At 40.5% G+C, this 20,404-nt stretch overlaps 1 protein-coding gene across 1 annotated transcript in view; it reads right to left on the bottom strand.

Moving 5' to 3' along the window:
• The window catches only part of LOC140239263 (decapping and exoribonuclease protein-like), an 84,361-nt gene extending 65,703 nt beyond the window's left edge, over window positions 1-18,658 (bottom strand). Inside the window, exon 1 of the mRNA XM_072319140.1 lies at window positions 18,192-18,658. Within this exon, the coding sequence (XP_072175241.1) occupies window positions 18,192-18,658 (467 nt within the window). The remainder of the gene's footprint in view (window positions 1-18,191) is intronic.
• Window positions 18,659-20,404: the final 1,746 nt, after the last annotated feature.

Genomic DNA, 20,404 nt, shown 5'->3' on the forward strand with positions numbered 1-20,404 from the left:
TTACAGAGAATGTTCATTCAATTTATCAGTTTTAAGTATAAATGAATCTGATTATTGATTTAAAAAAACATAAAAACAAATAGAAAAATCACAAGCAAGGGATTATTGAAAACATTACTCTTTGTTCACTGTTTTAATGGAGTCAATCACACAGTGAATAGGGAGCTATGTATGGAGCAACATACAAGAAACAAACAATCAGCAGTAATGAATTATTGAACCTAGTAATTATTCCAGTAGTTTAATGTTACATATATCATAATAATATGTAACACTTTGATTTACTCAACCCTTCTCATTTTGTAGGTGTAACTAGTGTTTCATAATGAGGAGTGTATACTAAGTACACGTGTAATTGGCTCTTCTGTACTCAGCAATGTGTGCATTCTCATTAACTGCCTTTTCATACTTGTACTTGTAGTATGCTTTTCTTTTGCACATTTCTCTGTACTATCAGTCATTATATGAACATTTCTTTCAATATGAGAGCAACAAGAAAAGAGGTACAATATAGGGGTCCTACATATCTGTGAAAGTGCATGCTGTCTTGTTCAGAGAGACAGTGTGTCTTTTGTCTCCATCATGTCTTGTCATCAATTGCCCAGCATCATCTGATATGGGGCAAATGGGGGGGGGGGGGGTGGATGAGGAGCAAGCTTAATTTGCGATACTGTACGCGCCATATATTTAACAAGTATTTATCAAGACTGAGACAAATTGTGCAAGTAGTTCAATTCATGATTGTGGGGTACAAAGTACTGAATGTAGAAATATATGTTTGCAGATGGACCCTAATGTCAGTGTCAGAGTTGATATTTTTGTGTGTCTTCAAATTCATGGATACATGTAGCAGCTGTCTTGGGAAATTCATGAAGATATATACCTTGCAGAATATTGAGCATATACAGTAGGTTAATTTTAGTGTGGTATGGTGTATATCATGTAATGCATCATATTCATACTTTACGTCATTAAAAAAATGTCATTCTAGTGCTTACAGCTGCTTTAAATACTTGAAGTGCACCTTTAAAGTACCATCCTGACATGCGCCAAAATTTCTTCTAAATTTCCTGAAAACTGCAGGTGAATTTAAATCTGCATTTTTAAACTTGAGTTTAGGGTCAAAATGCACTGTTTCCATGACAACAGAATTTCAACTATACTCTTGTTAAATGTGTCCATCACAAATTTGCACTGACCTTGCTATGTGTGTTTGTGTGTGTGTCTGTGTGTGTGTGTGTATACATATGTGTAGTACCTCGTGAGTACCTGGTGAATTTGACTACAGGTACTTCACAATTGTGGAAGTAGTTCACTGAAAAAGATTTGAAGAAAATATGCAGTAACCATGGCAACACGTCACATACAAACACAAAGAGTGTCTTGCATATTACTACACCTTTGGATCATTTCACGCCCTACATACTGAATTTGAAATAAATAAACTAATAGTTCGTTCAGCAATGTTTTGGGTAGTTACCATGGCAACGCTTTCCCCGACAGACACACAAAAACATGTGTTGCATATCTACACCTCAATGTCATTATGTACACCAAATTTGAGTTCAGTTGCTTCAAAATAGTGAAAGAAGTTCAAATCTTAAGATTTTCAAGAAAATATGCCGTTACCATGGCAACGCCTTGTCGGGTACAAACACAATTAAGTGTGTCTTGCATAATTGCACCTATAGATCATTATACATACCAAATTTGAAACGAATTGCTTAAATACTATGAAAGTAGTTCACAAGGTTTTTGGAAAATTGCGGTTACCATGGCAACGCTTTCTCTGACAAACACAAAAGACATGTCTTACACGTCTACACCTCAATGACATGTACACCAAATTTGAGTTCAGTTGCTTCAAAATAGTGAAAGAAGTTCAAATCTTAAGATTTTCAAGAAAATATGCCGTTACCATGGCAACGCCTTGTCGGGTACAAACACAATTAAGTGTGTCTTGCATAATTGCACCTATAGATCATTATACATACCAAAAAAAAAAAATACTGTGAAAGTAGTTCACTCCACAACGTTTTGGGAAATTTGTGGTTACCATGGCAACGCTTTCTCAACGCAACGCCCAGTCAGGTACAAACACAAAGTGTGTCCTGCATAACTACACTTATAGATCATTTTACATACCAAATTTGAAACAAATTGCTTAAATACTGTGAAAGTAGTTCACTCCACAACGTTTTGGAAAATTTGTGGTTACCATGGCAACGCTTTCTCCGACAAACACAAAAAACGTGTCTTGCACATCTACACCTCAATGTCATTATGTACACCAAATTTGAGTTCAAGTGCCTCAAAATTGTGGAAGGAGTTCACTCCACAAGATTTTCAAGAAAATATGCCGTTACCATGGCAACGCCTTGTCGGGTACAAACACAAAGTGTTTCTTACATACCTACACCTAAAGATCATTATACACATAAAATTTGAAATGAATTACTCAAATACTGTGGCAGTAGTTTACTCCACAATGTTTTTCGGGAAATTGTGGTTACCATGGCAACGCTTTCTCCGATAAAGACAAAAAGACGTCTTGCACATTTTCACTTCGAGGTCATCATGTAACCCAAGTTTCATCAAAATTGCTTCAAAACTGTAGATGGAGTTCGTGACGCAAGAATTGCAACGGACTGCCCGACCGACCACATGCTGATTCATATACTAGTATACTGAGTAACCCCTTATACACTTTGTGTATGTTAAAAAAAAAGTATCTTACACAATCATACATTACATAAAAATGTCATTTATACAGAATATTTTCTTCTTTTTTCTTAAAAGAAATGATCAAGTTTGGAGATTTGTCCCCCAGCATCTATATAAGCAGCCGCAATTATGACATTTGTAATCTATTGCAAATCGATTGCAAAATTTGCAACTACCCCTGAATCTATTGAAAAGTTGCAATTGATTAGCAATTGATTGCAGAGATGCAATCGATTTGCAATCAATTGCATCTTTCTTGCAACAGAATTGATTGCAACTTGCAATTGATTGCAAATTTGCAATGGATTTCAGGATTTGCAATAGATTTTGGGGAGTTGCAATTAATTGCAACTTTCTTGCAACGCCCCCTTAGGCGTTAAGAGTCGTTAGGCCTACTGCGACTGGATACTATCTTACTACTAGGCCCTAGGCCTAGGCCTACTACAAGTTAGCTCTAATGTTAGACTATTCATGTTAGTGATTTCCACATTTCTACTTGTCATTAACTGTTAGGCCTAACGTAAATTGAATACTATCTAACGTTAGGCCTACTTTTACTAACGCTCTTAGAAAAGCTAAAGCCAGCAAGGGGCCCTGAAATCCAATTTTATTTGAAAACATCACTTTTGGGAATATACCGGTAAGGGTGGTTCTAAGAAACATTCCATATTATAGCCTCTATTTTGACTATATTGATTAGAAATGTATTAAAGTCAATCTAGAACTAGTTTGGAAGGTGTTTTTTTTTTTTTTTTTTAGTTTTGTTAAATATTTCAGTAGACGTACTTCACTACTGCATTACATAGATCTACTGTCTTTACCAATGACTGACAGATGAGGAATAATATTGATTAGAAATGTCTTAAAGTAGACTCTAACAGTTAGATCTAACGTTAGAACTTGTAACGTGTTAGTTTGGAAGGTGGTTTCTGTTTTTTTTTTTTTTTTTTTGTGGGCGTTCCCAAGTAGAGTCTAACGTAAAAAGAAAAAGTCGTTAAAAATAAATAGAATGTTTCTAACGGTTAACGTTAATCGTGTTAGATATATCCGTTTCACCACAAAAGTGGTATTGAGAACTTGAGAGCGTGAGGGTATTTTAAATCAACACAAATCAACATGCATTTTAATTTCAGGGCCCCTTTAAATTAGGCCCTAGACCTAGAGAACCACTCTAACTTAACAAGTTACGTTCAGTATAACGTTAAAAAACTTAGTCTAACTGTCAGAGTCTTAAACACAAACGGCCTAACCGTTAACGTTAAAACTAAAAGGATCGACTGTGTGTCATTGGATTTATCGTTATAAGTAACGTTAGAACAAAGGCCTATTAAACGTGAGGGCTAACGTTGACTGTTTGTGTTAACTGTGTTAGACCTCTTTCTACGGGCAGGTAGGATTTAATTCGGGTAGAAACTCAGGTTTATGGAACATTAAAGAACTGTTAGGCCTAGTTATATTCCAAGTCAACGTTAGATTTTAGAACAGAAGCAGCTGTTGTTATGATGCCTAACAAAACACTTAACGGTTAACGTTAGCGTTAATTCTAACGTACGGTAAAGTTTGTTTAATAGGTAGGCACCTTGCCTCTAAAATCTAACGTTAACTAGGTCTTTGTTAGACATATTCTAACGTTACACCCCAAGTGGACTCACTTTTTCCACTTTTGGATTGACAAAATGTGCTTCAATTATGTTTCGATACTCAGTAAATGAATGTTTAAATTTCCTTTCATTTTTGGACTAATGAAACGTCGTATTTTTATAGGCCCTACCAAGATCCACATTTCTATTTGATTCTTTGTCGGATTAACAAACTAGACCCTAGTAACGAACCTTTAGAATAACGACAAAAAGTTCGTAAAACAAACCCTAACACTAGTTTGCTAATGCTAGACTTTAGAGTTTGTCTTTTCCGAACTAAAAAGTAGTAGGCCTAGGCCTAGAGAATATCTAGTTTTAATAGACCCCTACTAGGCCTAGGCCTACTACTAGATTCTATGTGCATCTCACACGTATTGTTAGCGCTAGTTAGTATAAGTATTGTCAATTAGAATGTAACAAGTTAGTCGTACTCGTAGAACTATAGGTTCTAGTAGCTCGAATCTAACGTTAAAAAGTATTAGGCCTAACTATATGAGAACGGTTACTATTAATACTATTAGGCCTACTAGATCTAGTGTTCTGTTACTTAGTTGCCTTGGTTTTAAAATTACGGTACAGCGCAACTGTGTAAAAATAACACCACTGCACCTGTTCGTGTGTCTTTTCTTTATGTTAAAATTCAGAGTATTTTCTTTACAAGTTTGTCAAATCTGAGGCAAATTGTGACTAGTAACGTTAGAACCTGATACTCGGACGTTTTGGAGACACCCAACTACTGTAAGAGTGGATTATTCAACGTTAGATAAAATAGCTGCAACATGCATGCACATAAAAGTCATGGCCACATTTACCGTACACATGTCTGTCAAACTGGTGATTGTCTTCCGGGTCAGTATCGGATTATTGAACCTGGCGTGTTTCTACAGCGCTGACACTGGAAACTGCCCCGGAAAGAACTACCTCATTAGACGGTTAAGTTAAGCGGAATCGGTATCGGAATCTGCATCGGAAAGAAACCGTTACTGGTGTGTTTCTACAGCCCCCTCTATCGGATACAATCCGATAGACCCGGAATTTGGGGTTCTGTAGAAACACGCTGTATGTTAGCAAGCGCGCGCGGCTTGCCATGGTGCCGTGTGTATTTTCTGCGTCAAATTTGTACGCAAATTTGTCAAAGAATATAAAGCAACAACAACGACAAAAGTACACATCCCTGAACGAGTGGATAAAGGCGGCTCGCTCCACTCGCCGGCCAACAGGTTTGTGGGGTAAACGCGCTATACGGGGGCACGCAGAGCGAGTCGCCTTGTTTAAAGGCTACTGGCCCTCATGCCACGCACGCAGGGCGCTTGCCGACCCGGCCTGTTTGGCCCCCAGTTATGGCGTCGCCTTAAGAGGGCGCACTTCCATGAACAGTCGCTTGAATCGGTCTATAGGAGAAACTAGCACAAAGTTCTGTATGAGGTTCAACATATATATTGATAATTTCATGCTTTGAGAGGTTTTTATATTATTATAATGGGCAACATGTTTTGTCTTGTCGTGTTACTACTATCCTACATATGGCACTTTGCTTACCCTCTTCTTCTTTATTTTCTTTTTTCCTTTCTTTCCTTCTTTCTTTCTTCCTTCCCTTCATGAGTACCTTTTTTTGCTCTTCTCTCTTTTCGTCTGTGTACTATACGAGCACATGACAAATAAACGTTACAAACGCGCGCTCAATCAGGTAGCCTAATTTACAAACCCGAGATAGAAATTTTCAACACTCCAACATGGCAAATACGTGTAAAAATTCAAATTGGCTGCCGTGCAGCTTGTCAGACAAATCAAATAAGTCTGTTATTGAAGTCATCATATCACCATGCTGTAATATATCAAGTTCCAATGGCTAATGTCATTAAGAACTGAAGTTTGACGGCGGCCATATTGGAATTCAAAATGGCAGCCGACCCCGTTGTCAGACCTCTTGGATGCGGCAATTTTTGAAATCAGTGCCTCAAAATACCCCTATATGCAAAATTTCATACTTTCCGCCGGATGTGAGCATCTTTTTCACATATCTGCCCCACTACAGGATTAGCACGCACTTTCCTGTCTGCTCAGTAAGGCCTCGTTTGGTACCTGTACTATTATAGAGTACTGATGAACATGGAGATCACGAACTGTGTGTAAATTGTCTGAAATAGGGACGAGTTTTTCCTGAGACCGAGTTAGTCTGGAGCCTTCTGGAATAAAAGTCGGTCTACCGACTTTTATTATTTTTCTCAAAATACTCCAAAACGACTCATCATTCCGGTAAACCGCGTCAGCCAGGTAAGTTTCTTCGTAGACTCTTTCGATATATTGCGAGCAAATATGAAATGGTGCCAGACGGGTTCTCAGGCCCTAACGTTACTTTGTTTTCACTTTAATAATAATAATAATAATAATAATAATAATAATAATAGTGGCTACTTGAGCGCACGGTTTTCACTTTAAACCCGTACTATGTATACATTTCTACAGCGCGTATTACGCGAACTTCTGAACTTTTACGCGAGTACGCACTTGATTTTGGCTGCTCCTCGGTTGCTCGTTTGCTAGCGTGTTAGCACGAGGGATGAGCCTACCGTTGTACCGCCTCGTTGTCATCCAATGCTCCCCTTGCGCTCACGAAACAATACTGAGTTATTACAGGGCGTATGAAGACTCCGCACTCTAGCAGTCACTGGGGAAAATCTCTTTGGTCTACAGTAGAATACGGGCCTTTTGTGTCCATCTTTATCGCACGCCAATAACCTCACTATAGTATTGACCGATTCGGGTTCGTTGAGGGCAGCAGACATTTTATGGCACTGGGCGCAGCCATGAGCTCAAATTGCGGTGTCTCAGCCGACCCCCCCCCCCCCTGCTCTCCCCCACCCCCCCCCCCCCCGGGCAACATGTTTATCGCGCACTTGTAACAAAGGTTCGCGCACTAAGCAAGCATTCGCGCACTCGGTACGAGACGCCCATTGGCTAAAGCAACCATGCATCAGTTTTTCATTCTGCGCGCGTGCTAATGTAGGGAGAGGGGTGGGGAGTGGGAAGGGGGGGGGGGTCGTCGGCTGAGACACCGCGTAATGGCGCTGCCCATGCCAAAAATACACATAGCGCGTCACAGAATCGGTCAATACGCACATCACCTCAGTTGCTGAGACGCGCGGTCTTTGAAGTTTTTACATGACACATGTTTAGATTATTAGTATTTTTTATCCTTTTTGCAAATACTATACATGCCTTTTTTACAGGCTGTGCCTCCTTTACAATTGATATGTAACTTATTTGTCATTCCATTCTCTCCTCCTTTTTTCTTCCCCTCTCTACTTCTTCTTCTTCTCGTTCCCGTCTCCATATTTCCTTCATTCTTGTTCACTTAGCGTATGGATTCATTTCCGTATGTCTTTGCGTTTTTTCTTTTTCTGTTTCTATTTTTTCTTTTTTTTTCCTGAACCAAAAGTCACTCGTATATCGTTTGTTAATTCACCAGTCTTGTGTCCTTCTCACTCTCCCTCTTCACCTCCATATCCCTTCTCTCTCTCTCGTCATATTTTCCTTTCTTTGTTTGTTTGTTTGTTTTTTTTTTACCATATATCGTGTATTTATTGTATATTTCTGTACATTTTTTTTTTTCTTTTCATCAATCACATTTCATTCTTATTTTGTTTGTTATAGTTGTTTTGTACACTTTTCAGAGTTATTTGCAATTATTATTTATTGATATTATAATGTGCTATATGTTTTTTATTGGACTCCGATACCCAGAGTTTGGGTTGTGAGTAAATAAACTTTCAACTTTCAACTTTCAAACTTTCAACTTAAAGTGAAAACTAAGTTCTGGTAAGGGCTTGAGAACCCGTCTGGCACCATTTCATATTTGCTTGCAATATATCGAAAGAGTCTACAAATAAACTTACCTGGCTGACGCGGTTTGCCGGAATGATGAGTCGTTTTGGAGTATTTTGAGAAAAATAATAAAAGTCGGTAGACCGACTTTTATTCCAGAAGGCTCCAGACTAACTCGGTCTCAGGGAAAACTCGACCCTATTTCAGACAATTTACACACAGTTCGTGATCGCCATGTTCATCAGTACTCTATAATACTACGGGTACCAAACGAGGCCTTACTGAGCAGACAGGAAAGTGCGTGTTAATCCTGTACAAAACAAATGGACAGCGCGCGGTCCTCAAGCCTACTAGTATACGCACATCACCTCAGTTGCTGAGACGCGCGGTCTTTGGAGTTTTTGTTGTTGTTTATCAATTGTCTTTGATTGTTTTTAGAGGTGCTTGAGAGGCGCACACTAATTTTGCATGCGCGCCAAAGAGGTTTTTGATGCGCGTGTTGTAACAACTCGGACCATTACTGCGAGTAATGTACTGTTGGTCTTCAACAGCTGGGTCCCGTTGCATAAAACTTTTTTAGCAACCTTAGAAAATTCTGGTTGGGATTTGCCCAACCTGAATTTTTTAAGGTTGCTAATCTAAGAATGTAAAATCCGTTGCATAAAAACTCTGGTTGGGAGCTTCCAACCGGAATTTTGTGATTTCAACCAGAAAAAAATCCGGTTGGAGTTTTATGCAACGGGCCCCAGGTGTCCAATTACTGTTTGACCCAAAACAGCCAGACAGCTTCCACTCTTGCAGATGGAATACAACGTCAAATCCTGACTTAGCCTTTGCCAACTTTCAAGGCCCAAATTATCTTAGACCCCTTTCCCAAGTCACAACACAGGCCATCACTGCTCATACCAGTAAACCCAGTCCGACCAGTCACAACGAAGCCTGTTAAGCGTTGGAATTTCCGCAAGGCCGACTGGAAAAAATTCTCCGACTTGGTAGATGAAGCCGTATGCAATCTCCCTCCACCAACTCCCCGTGGCACCGACCAAGCCTACTCAGACTTCTGCGATATACTTATCAAGGCAGCAACGATTCCATCCCGCGCGGTTTTCGCCGACACTATACATCCCCACCTGGGACGAAGAATGTGATGCTATCTACAACCAGTTCTTGCGATCTGAACCTGGAGACTTGGCTTCCACCAAAGCCTCACAACTGACTGATTGTCTAGACAGGAAGCGTCGTAAACGTTGGGAAGAAACCGTGCAAGGGATAGACTTCACTCACTCTAGCAGAGTTGCTTGGAAGACTCTCAAACGCCTCACTGGAAACAGTACCAAACCTAGAACATGTCCTGTGTCAGCCAACTCCATCGCGGAACAACTTGTTAGCAATGGGCGATTCAAGGACTGTGACAAGGCCCACACTCGATCTGTGAAACAGGAGACTACCAACCTATGGCAGGCCCCGGGAGTGGATGGATGGTTGTCGGCCCCCTTCTCTCAGGAGGAGTTAGCTAATGCTTTAGCCCTACTTAGGAGTGGAAAGGCCCAAGGTCCGGACAACATCCCACCAGAATTCCTTATTCATTGCGGGGTCAAATGTCAGAAGTGGTTAACAGATTTCTATTCTTGCTGTTTCACCAGCCAAGTCATCCCTAAGATATGGAGAAAAGCCACTGTAATTGCTCTCCCAAAACCAAACAAACCAGTTGATGACCCCAAGAGCTACAGACCAATCTCCCTTCTCTGTGTCCCTTACAAGCTTCTGGAACGTCTCCTTCTGGCGAGGATAGAACCTGTGGTTGACCCACAATTACCAGATGAACAAGCGGGCTTCCGCCATGGTCGGAGTACAGTCCACCAAATTGTCAAGCTGACCAATGACATCGAAGACAGCTTTGAGAAGAATCACAAAGCAGGCGCCATCTTTGTCGACCTCACTGCAGCCTACGACACTGTGTGGCACCAGGGTCTGACTCTGAAATTATTAAAGACAATCCCTGATCGCCACATGGTGAGGTTCCTCTGCAACATTCTAGCCAACAGGAGGTTCGTTCTGAAGACTAGTGATGGACAGTCCAGCAGACCACGCCAACTGCGGAATGGAGTTCCTCAAGGCTCTGTACTATCCCCCTTGCTCTTCAACATATACATCAGTGACATCCCCTTCACAACCTCACGACAGTATGGCTATGCAGATGACCTTGCCCTTCTTCACTCTGACAGAGCCTTGTCAAATGTAGAGAATACCCTCACTGCAGATATGTCGCAAATCGCGAAGTACTTCAGGATCTGGAGACTCAAGATTAGCATGTCCAAGACAACGGTAACAGCCTTCCACCTGAACACCAAGGAGGCTAATCGGCAACTCAGTGTCATTCTTGATGGAACACCTCTTCCATACAATGCTACACCAACCTACCTTGGAGTGAAGTTGGATAGGCAGCTGACCTACAAGGAACAACTCAAGGCCATAAGTGCAAAAGTGTCTTCAAGGAACAACCTCCTTCACCGACTTGCAGGCTCAAAATGGGGTGCCAGTGCAACCACTCTCCGCACTAGTGTGCTAGCACTGGTATACAGTGCCGCGGAATACGCCTCCCCTGCGTGGTGTAGGAGCTCTCACACCAAGAAACTTGACTCAGTTCTGAATGACACCATGAGATTAATAACAGGATGTCTCCGGCCTACACCAACAGAATTCCTACCTGTTCTCTCAGGCATCGCTCCTGCCCCCATGCGCCGAGAACATCACACACGTAGGCTGGTAAGCAAGGCCTCCAGCAACCCGGACGACCTCCTCCACGACGTAGTTGATGGCTCTGTAACTCTGGGTCAGCGGCATCAGCGACTGAAGTCTCGCCGCCCTTTCTCCCGCCATGCAGCAACGCTGAGAGGATCAGACTTCAACATCTGTCAGACATGGAGAACAAGCTGGGAAGACACCCAACGACCTGCCCAACTCGTTGTCACGCCCGATACATCTGCCCCCCCCCCCCCCCCAGGAGCAAACCTCCCAAGGAGTGAGTGGGTGTCTCTAAATCGGATCCGAACGGGAGTTGGGCGTTTCAATGCAGCCATGCATCGTTGGGGGCTACGCCCATCAGCAGCTTGCCAGTGTGGTGCACCAGAACAGACTGCTCAACACATCTTGAGTGAGTGCCCTGATCTCCGACCTCCTGACAACATGGACCTGACACACCCTACTCCACAGACTGTAACTTGGCTACAACAATTGAGGGACATTACTTAGATGCTGCTGCCTCATAAGCAAGAAGAAGAAGACTGCGAGCAGCCAGAACGCTACAATGTAGTTTATACAGGCCGCTCCCGTATGCATAGTACTGTACAATCCAGAGGGAAAACCAGTACAACTCATCCCGCCGTCAAGCAAAGCGAGGCCGAGTTATCCCCGAGTCCGAGTCTAGCCTGACCCCGTTCGGGTAAGTTCTGAGACTGAACGTTTTTAGTTAATATTTCCCATTTTCGTCGTTACCCATCGAATATCTTGTTATTACAGCGTTATTCCGCACATTTCCTAGGCACACGTTCACATTTTGGAGCAAAATTTGACAACTTTTGCAGGCGTACCAGAACTTTCTTTGGGCTTTAAACTTTCAACTTTGTTGTTGTTTATCAAGCGTCTTTGATTGTTTTTAGAGGTGCTTGAGAGGCGCACATTAATTTTGCATGCGCGCCAGAGAGGTTTTTGATGCGCGCGTTGTAACAACTCGGACCATTACTGCGAGTAGCCAGAACGCTACAATGTAGTTTATACAGGCCGCTCCCATAGGCCGCTCCCATATGCATATGCATAGTATACAACACGCTGTACAATCCAGAGGGACAACTACAGTAATACAACTCATCCCGCCGTCAAGCAAAGCGAGGCCGAGTTATCCCCGAGTCCGAGTCTAGCCTGACCCCGTTAAGTTCTGAGACTGAACGTTTTTGGTTAATATTTCCCATTTTCGTCGTTACCCATCGAATATCTTGTTATTACAGCGTTATTCCGCACATTTCCTAGGCATACAAAGTACGTTCACATTTTGGAGCAAAATTTGACAACTTTTGCAGGCGTAGGCCCTACCAGAACTTTTTTTGGGCTTTAACTGTTAAAAAGAGCTACCCGTCCCTCTAACCGTCTTGTTCTTTGGAAAAATTAAGTGGAACATACATTGTAGGACCTACTTGAGGGGAGTGAATAATTTGTATACCGTTTGTCTAAGAGTTTATGAAATATCTAGAACTTAGAGGAAGAAATCTAAGCGACATGAAATTTTGTCGTAAAACGGTGTGGTTTTGCCCTTATTGCCATCTCATTTTCCTACATTGATTCTCTGATTTCGGCGCGCTGCGCGGTATGACTGGAGCCCTGCAGATGCTCGAGCTCTTAAAAGGGCATTTTAATAATAATAATAATAATAGTGGCTACTTGTATAGCGCACAGGTCCACTTTTCAGTGCTCATGGCGCTTCAAAAATGAAAAAATATCATATATTTACATGCAAATACATATTCAAACATTTCAACAAAGAAAAAAATGGTAAACAAAAGCAAATATATACCAAATAAAGAATACAACATATATCAATTAAAAATACAATATTAATCCAATATTAATGACATACAGCAATTACAGTCCTCAGTATGAAAGGAACAGATAAGTTTTAAGTTTGGATTTGAATGACTCTGTAGATGACAGTTCCCTTAACTGAAGAGGTAACTGATTCCACAATTTTGGTCCCATAACGGAAAAAGCACGATCACCATACCCATGTTTTACTCTGGGTGTTTGGAGTAAGAATGCATCTGATGATGAACGTAGCCTTCGTGTCGGATTGTATTTTTGAACAGAATTACTTATGTATATTGGGGAAAAAGAATGAACTGAATGATGTACTAATAACAGAATCTTGAAAATAATCCTTTTTTCTACAGGTAACCAATGTAAGGAACGGAGAACTGGTGACATGGAATCAAACTTATTAGTAAAAGTTAACAATCGGGCAGCAGAATTTTGCAACCGTTGAAGTTTTGTGACATCTTTTTTTGAAAGATTACACAACAATGAATTCGAAAAATCCAACCGAGAAGAAATCAAAGCATGAATAAGTATCTCAGCTGCAGATTTAGACAAATATTTCCTTATGAAACTTAAATTACGCAACTGATATCGAACATTCCGCTGAATATGAGTTACATGACTTCGAAATGACATTTCCTGATCAAATATGACACCTAAATTACGGGCTGTTTTCGACGGAGTAATGCAAGTGCTACCGATGTTGATATGACATGACTGATAATCAACTTTGCTTAACATATGCTTTGATCCCAATAACAGAAACTCAGATTTATCATCATTTAGTTTAAGGCCATTGGATGTAAGCCAAATTTTCAGGTCTTGCAAACATGCTTCGAGTTTTACAATGGCGGATGACAATGAAGACAGTGGGTTTAAAAGACAAATACAGTTGTATATCATCCGCATAACAATGATAACTAATACAATGCTTGCGAAATACTTCACTAATTGGTTGCATATACAGAGAAAAAAGCAGCGGGCCTCCAACAGAACCTTGAGGTACACCAAACTTTGTCATAGTTTTACAAGAGGTAGAATCACCAATTCTGACATAATGAGATCGATCACATAAGTAGGATATAAACCAATCAAGAACAGTTCCTTTGATGCCCAAATATCTCAATCGTTGAATCAGAATAGCATGGTCGACTGTGTCAAAAGCTGAGCTCATATCAAGCATGATAAGAGCAGTGATGTTACCACTATCTAATTCTCTGAACACAATATCTGATAAGTTGACTAACAGTGTTTCTACACTATGACCAGGCTTGTACGCAGATTGAAATGAATCAAGCAATTCATTATCTTGCAGATACATTGTCAGTTGTGAGAAAACAACCTTTTCGAGCAATTTACTTAAATAAGGTAAATTTGAAATTGGACGGTAATTTTTTAAACACTCCTGATCTAAGCCTGCTTTTTTCAAAGTTGGATGAATAACTGCTTTTTTACACACCTGTGGAACTACACCTAATCTCAGGCTAGCATTTATGATTCTTGTGATAACAGGCGCTAAAACTCTGCCACACTTCTTAACCAAATCTGTTGGGATTGGATCAAGTTCACATGATTTGTTAGGTGAGTTCTTAATAAGCTTTTCTATCTCATTAACAGTGACAGACTGAAACTCACTCAATTCTGACTTGACTTCACATACAATGTCATTTGGCTGTTCACAACGAGTTGGGAAACTCCGTTGGATTGCCACAATTTTATCAATGAAATATTGATTAAAACAATTGGCTAACTCAACCTGATCACCATGAGTGAGGTGTTCTGGTAAAGGAGATCGCTGTTTTCGGTAAAGTAAAGCATTAGCAACTTTGTACAACTTCTTTGTATCTTTCCCACAATCCGTAACCTTTTTTGAATGATATTGTAACTTAGCATCTTTAATCAAGGCATTTACACATCGCCTTTGTGCATGATACATCTGCTTGTGAATCTCCAGTTTTGTGGACCTTGACTTCCTTTCTAACTGTCTACGAAGCAGTTTTGCTTGAGCTATTTCTGGGGTATACCATTCCGTATTGGGGTGTATTGTGACCTTGATTCGTTTCTCAGGTGCCAACTTATCAAGGGTGGCAGTGAGTAAGGTGTTATACAAATTCACTTCATCATCAACATTATTAACCTGAGGTTCAGCTGATAAAAGAGACTTAACATGAGTATCAGCAACAAACTCTTTAGGGTTTACAGATATCAAATTCCGTGTCACAACAAATGTTTTTTTGATACAACGTTTAGGAAGGTTCAATTCACACATTATTGCTGAATGATCTGATATACCTTCCACAACACCGGTATTACAAAGTTGTACAGTGTTACCTTTATGAGTTATAAGCAGATCTAATACATGGCCTCGATTATGAGTTGGCTCATTAATATGTTGAATCATATTAAAGGCTGACAATAATTCAGAGAACTTCGAATTCGAAGTTGATGAGTCCACAGGTATATTGAAATCACCTGCAATCAACAAGTCAGACGAGCAGAGAAGCTGTCTATCGAGAACATTAGAAAACTCATCCAAGAAAATCTGAAACTGTACTGAACTGGGTGGACGATATACATTGATGAAATGCAACGATTTCTGCATATAATTCAGAGTCATCTGAATCATTTCAAATGTTGTAACATTTGGGGAATCTATAATTCTGATATCTAAATGACTTTTAAACAACACAGCTATTCCTCCTCCTCGTTTGCCAACTCTGGGAATGTGCTTAAATGTGAAGCCATGTGGTGTCAATTGACCAATCGGAGCAGCATCATTAGGCGTAAGCCATGTTTCACAAATAGCAACAATGTCTAATTCATGATCAAGAATATAATCTACAAACTCAGCGGTTTTGTTCTTCAGCGATCTGGCATTTAACATAGCAAATTTCATATTCATACATGAAATATCAGAATTCACAAATTTTCTTTCGTGTAACAACTTCACAGTTTGATCCCTATTTTGTCTTACTACTCTTTTACCTCTGTGAGTCTTTTTCACTCTGTTAATCTGTAGTGCTGTTATTCGTTGCCATGTCACTTCATTAATCCTAAGGCACTTACAAGAAGGTTGAGTGGAGTAAACATTGTAAGGGTTCAGCTGTAAAAGGTCCGAAATACTATATGCACGTCTTGTATTGTTATCAACAGCATGATCTTTAGTAGCTGACACACTAAATGACGGACCTGGGTTGATTTCAACATCTCCACTGGTAAGCAGTGACATGTGTAAAGTAGAGCTTGCATTCTTATAATACAAAATGCATGCTTTTGAGTAGTCTTTTACTCTGATACCGGTTTTTTTATTTTTTTTATATGTTGTTCTTTTAATTCTAAAAGACCCAGCGGTGCAAACAGAATCAAAATTTCATAACGATTAAGTCCGTAATTTAATGTTAAAAATGGAACTTTTTAGGTGAGTATTATGCTAATGAGCTGACGAGCCCGGATGTTATGATGTCACAGGTGCTCTCACTATTACTGATTACAAGTGCTTGCATACGCGTGCGTTAATTCGTATCGAGTAGCAGACGACGCTTAGGCCTAATTTAGCTAGCAGGTGGCGCTTGTGTACTGTTCTATCCATGTAGATATCTCAAATTTCACTGAACCAAATCGCACCAAAATTACAGGATATACTTCATAGCATATTTCAAAGTATTCTCTTATATTTGAACGAAATCAGTAATCGAGAAGTATCAATATTGACGCCGACTTTCAAGTCGTCACTCAAAAAAAAAAAAAAATCACTCTTCGCGAGAGATCTTGGCGAACGCAAGATGCACAATCTAGAACTGAAGTTAGCCGACTAGTACTGTGCGAACGGGGAATTTACGCGAGAACTAAACTCAAAAGTGTAATGATTTTTGCGACTTGTGTGATACAGGAACTACATTTTTCATTCAACTTACCACAAATAATTTGTAAATTTATTTATTGCCCCCGATTACTTGAAAGATTTTGTCTCATGATATTAAATGGCTAACTTCAGTCTGTGCGTGCGCAGCAGATAGACACTCTAGTAGGGCCTGGCCGCAATCACTCATGTTAGTCGTTGCGTAGAGCAGATTATTTTTAGCGACGCCGACAGGAAAGACCCGAAAGTCGACATCTACACATACGCTTCCCGACATGTGATTTGTTTCCAATTAATGTGAGCTGTTGGATATGAATCATAAAGTTCTTCCTGTGAGTTTGGTGCCATTTGGCAAGGTGAATTTTGAGATATCTACATGGATACGGAAGTACGCTAGCACTATACCTACACCAGCGCTGGGATCGCGAAGCGGCGACACTGTGTTAGAATCTACGTGGTCAGGCCACTCTTCCGAGATATGGGTCCTAGTAGGCCTAGGACCTACTGAAACAAACTGTTAGATCTTCTAACATTAGTCCTTGGTGTAAAGAACACCACTATGAGATTTGCTCGACTACAAAACATCGGAAATCCATAAAGCAGATACCTCACCTGAAAAATTCAGCACAGGAACAACAGTGCCTGCAGGACAAGGGTCCAGATCTATGGGGTCTGGACTTTTGTCTGGACTTTCTTCAAGTTCTAGCTGGCAGCAGCAGGGTAACTGTGCCTTAGCGCTGTGCACATAGGGCCTACAGCTGCAATGTCGACGGTGAGCGAGTGTAGGGCCTACTCATCAAAACTTGGACTGCCACGTAGAACCTACTCCTTGACTGCTCAGTAGTCCTAGTCCTAGTTCTAGTATTTCAGAGTCTATGTTTACTGGGTACCGTTTTCATCTCAATAAGCGTAAATCGTGCGTGCCGTTGAAGAGAGTCTATCTACATTTGGATTTTCGAGATTCACTCAGCCCTCATCTAGGGCCTACGTTAGATAGAGTTCTAGTTTGAACTGGCGAACCATCGCTCGATCATGATCATCATACTATCAACGCTTAACGTTACTTACACACGGTCTTCTATGGGCAGCACGTTCGGATAACGATGCCAATTTCATTTTGCATATCTGGAATTTCCCCACAAGTTTTATCTAAATAAAAAGCTGTTGAAGAGCTTGCTTTTAATGATTAATAGATATTGGTTAACATATTTATTATAGCTCCATATTGCAATTATACTAAATAACAGCTTTTGGAGTGCTTCGTGTGAGATTTCATCAGTAAATTGGCATTAGGCCTATGTAGTTCGTCTTGCTAATGTCGGAGTTGTGCACAAAGAGCACCTGTGACGTAAGCCAAATTGCGTGGATCGTTCCATGGCTTGCTCGTTTTCATTTTTTTTTTCAAAAAATCATTAGGCCTACAGGCTTATCCTGGGCTTTACAATCCTCTCTTTCCAGTAGTAGGCATCAAAAAATGTAGATTAGAATTATCAGACAATTAGAAAATATCAGTACAGTTTTCTTTTAAAAATGTTACTACATGTATACATACTTCATACCTTTCCATTTGTCCTTTATAATTCTTCTTTCCTTCTGCACCTGATGTTTCTCGAGATTCTGTTGGCCTGGAGGATATCACATTTCTCTTATTCAGCATGTTCAGCATCCAAGTTGTCAGACTGTTCAGTCGGTCTTTTTCATCGTCATCTTTGTCGATGAAATCCTTGTAACCCTTTCTCAGGTTAAAGTTAGTCTTCCTAGGGTCGTTTGGAGGAGTGTAGACTTTAAGGAATCTTGCATCGCAGTGGACACGGCGGTCTGCATCCAGAGAGAAGTGACCAATTTCAGTTGGATCCCGGAAGGAAGGGTAGTGATTTTGAAACCTGCGGATGGGCTCGATAGGGAAAGGTTTACGTTTGGTGGCCGCGAGATCACGTCGAACTTGAACTGATCGAAGTTCCCTCTCCTCGTCACGCTTCGTTTTCAGCCTTTCTAGAGCGAGTTTACCTCTTCCAAAAGTCGCCATCCTAACAAATCACAAATAAACTTTCCTTTTGTCCTACCTTTTGTATAACATACAATCTTCAAGTTACTAAAGCAGTATTGTGAATCACGATATACATACGCACTGTACATGAGAATGGGGAATACCACAGGAAAATGTAGGCCTACTGTTAACCCCGTCGCTACGTCGCGGGGCGCTGTAACATAGTAGGGAGCTTTAGATTTTAGACGCGCGGACGTTCAAAGGAAAAAAACATGTTCTGAGCGTGCGCAGTAGCGCGCGTAAAGTCAATCTATTTTTAGCTTGCGTCGCCTGAGTTTTTCACTACGCGTACTGGGCTATTTTCACGTCCGCACAGTTTGCGACGTAGAGAGCTTCTTCATGCACTGATCATATGGGGGCGCGATTGTATTTTTTATACTTTGCGTCCCAGCGTAATCTAAAGCTACTTTTCCACACGACGCAGGGAGAGGAGAACGTCCAGCGCAAGCGTCGGCTCAAACGTCCGCGCGTCAAAATCTAAAGCTCCCTAGTAACAGCGCCCCAGAGCAACCCATGCAATTTTAGGAAACACTCAAGTGCATTTCAACACGTAAACAACTCACCGCTCAAAAGGACACTTGGATTCGCACGAAAAGCCACATGCTGTAAAACCATATTGTTGAATATTAGAGGCGACTATGTATTTCTCACCATTACCTCCGAAAACAAGATAAATAGCCATCTTTGAGACCGTCTGCGGGATCCCCACTCGAGATACTGTCCTCCGTTTTGAACGTATCACGTAAATATACTGATCTGCGCATGCGCACATGAATATTCATATTTTACGTCATCTGCCATAATATAATGTTGCTTGTACATATTGTATTTGGTTCTCGGTCTCATAAAGTACTAGTACCCCTGTTTGTACCAATACCATATAGCTTTCATGGAGTTCAAAGATGCTCTAAGTGAAGTAGAGGAGGATGCAAAAAGAATTAAGTTCAAAGTGGAGCAAATAGAAATTATCGAGAACGCAGTGAAACAGAATGACACCTTCCTAATGTTGCCAACTGCGTTTGGCAAGAGAGCTTGCTTTGGTTTCATCACCAAATCTTGGATAAAGCAGGGCTGCACACTAACCCATTTTTTTCTGCCGGTCCAACCTGTCTCTGTCGGACCAGTAAATATCCATTTTTTTTTTTTTTCATTTTTGTACTGGTCGGAACAGAAAATTTACTGGTCAACAACAACCTGAAAAAGCATTAACTGGCTTGCAAATTTATTTTCATGTTTTTGTCGACAATAATATTACCTCCCCCCCCCCAAAAAAAAGTACATTTTACAAATAAATATTTTGTAAACTCAAGTGCCTTGTTTATGGATCATTACCTTGAGAAGGAACAAAAAGGAATCATTTGTGAATTGATTTGTTGATACGAAAAGGAAGTAAAAAAAAAAAAAAAAAAGATGGGACTGGATGCGGTTTTTAACTTCCTCCGAAAATTTCTTCCCGTATCTTACAAGTATGCGTTCTTGAAAGTACACTGCAGGGTCGAATTTGTGATGCTTTGTACTCTTTTCTCTTCTTCGTGTATAGAACCATTTTAAAAGAATTGAATGTTTGTGAATTAAAGTGTTAAATGATTATGAACAAAATCAGATTGTATCAAATGCGTTTGTGACTTTTTGTAAACATCGGCGCACGTAGAGCAACACGCGTTACTTAAGTTGCTGCGCTTTTCACACTTTTGGTGCTCAGCTGGATTGTGATGATTATATGAA

The sequence above is a fragment of the Diadema setosum genome, chromosome 15 (assembly GCF_964275005.1).
Source record: "Diadema setosum chromosome 15, eeDiaSeto1, whole genome shotgun sequence".
Taxonomy (NCBI): Eukaryota; Metazoa; Echinodermata; class Echinoidea; order Diadematoida; family Diadematidae; genus Diadema; species Diadema setosum.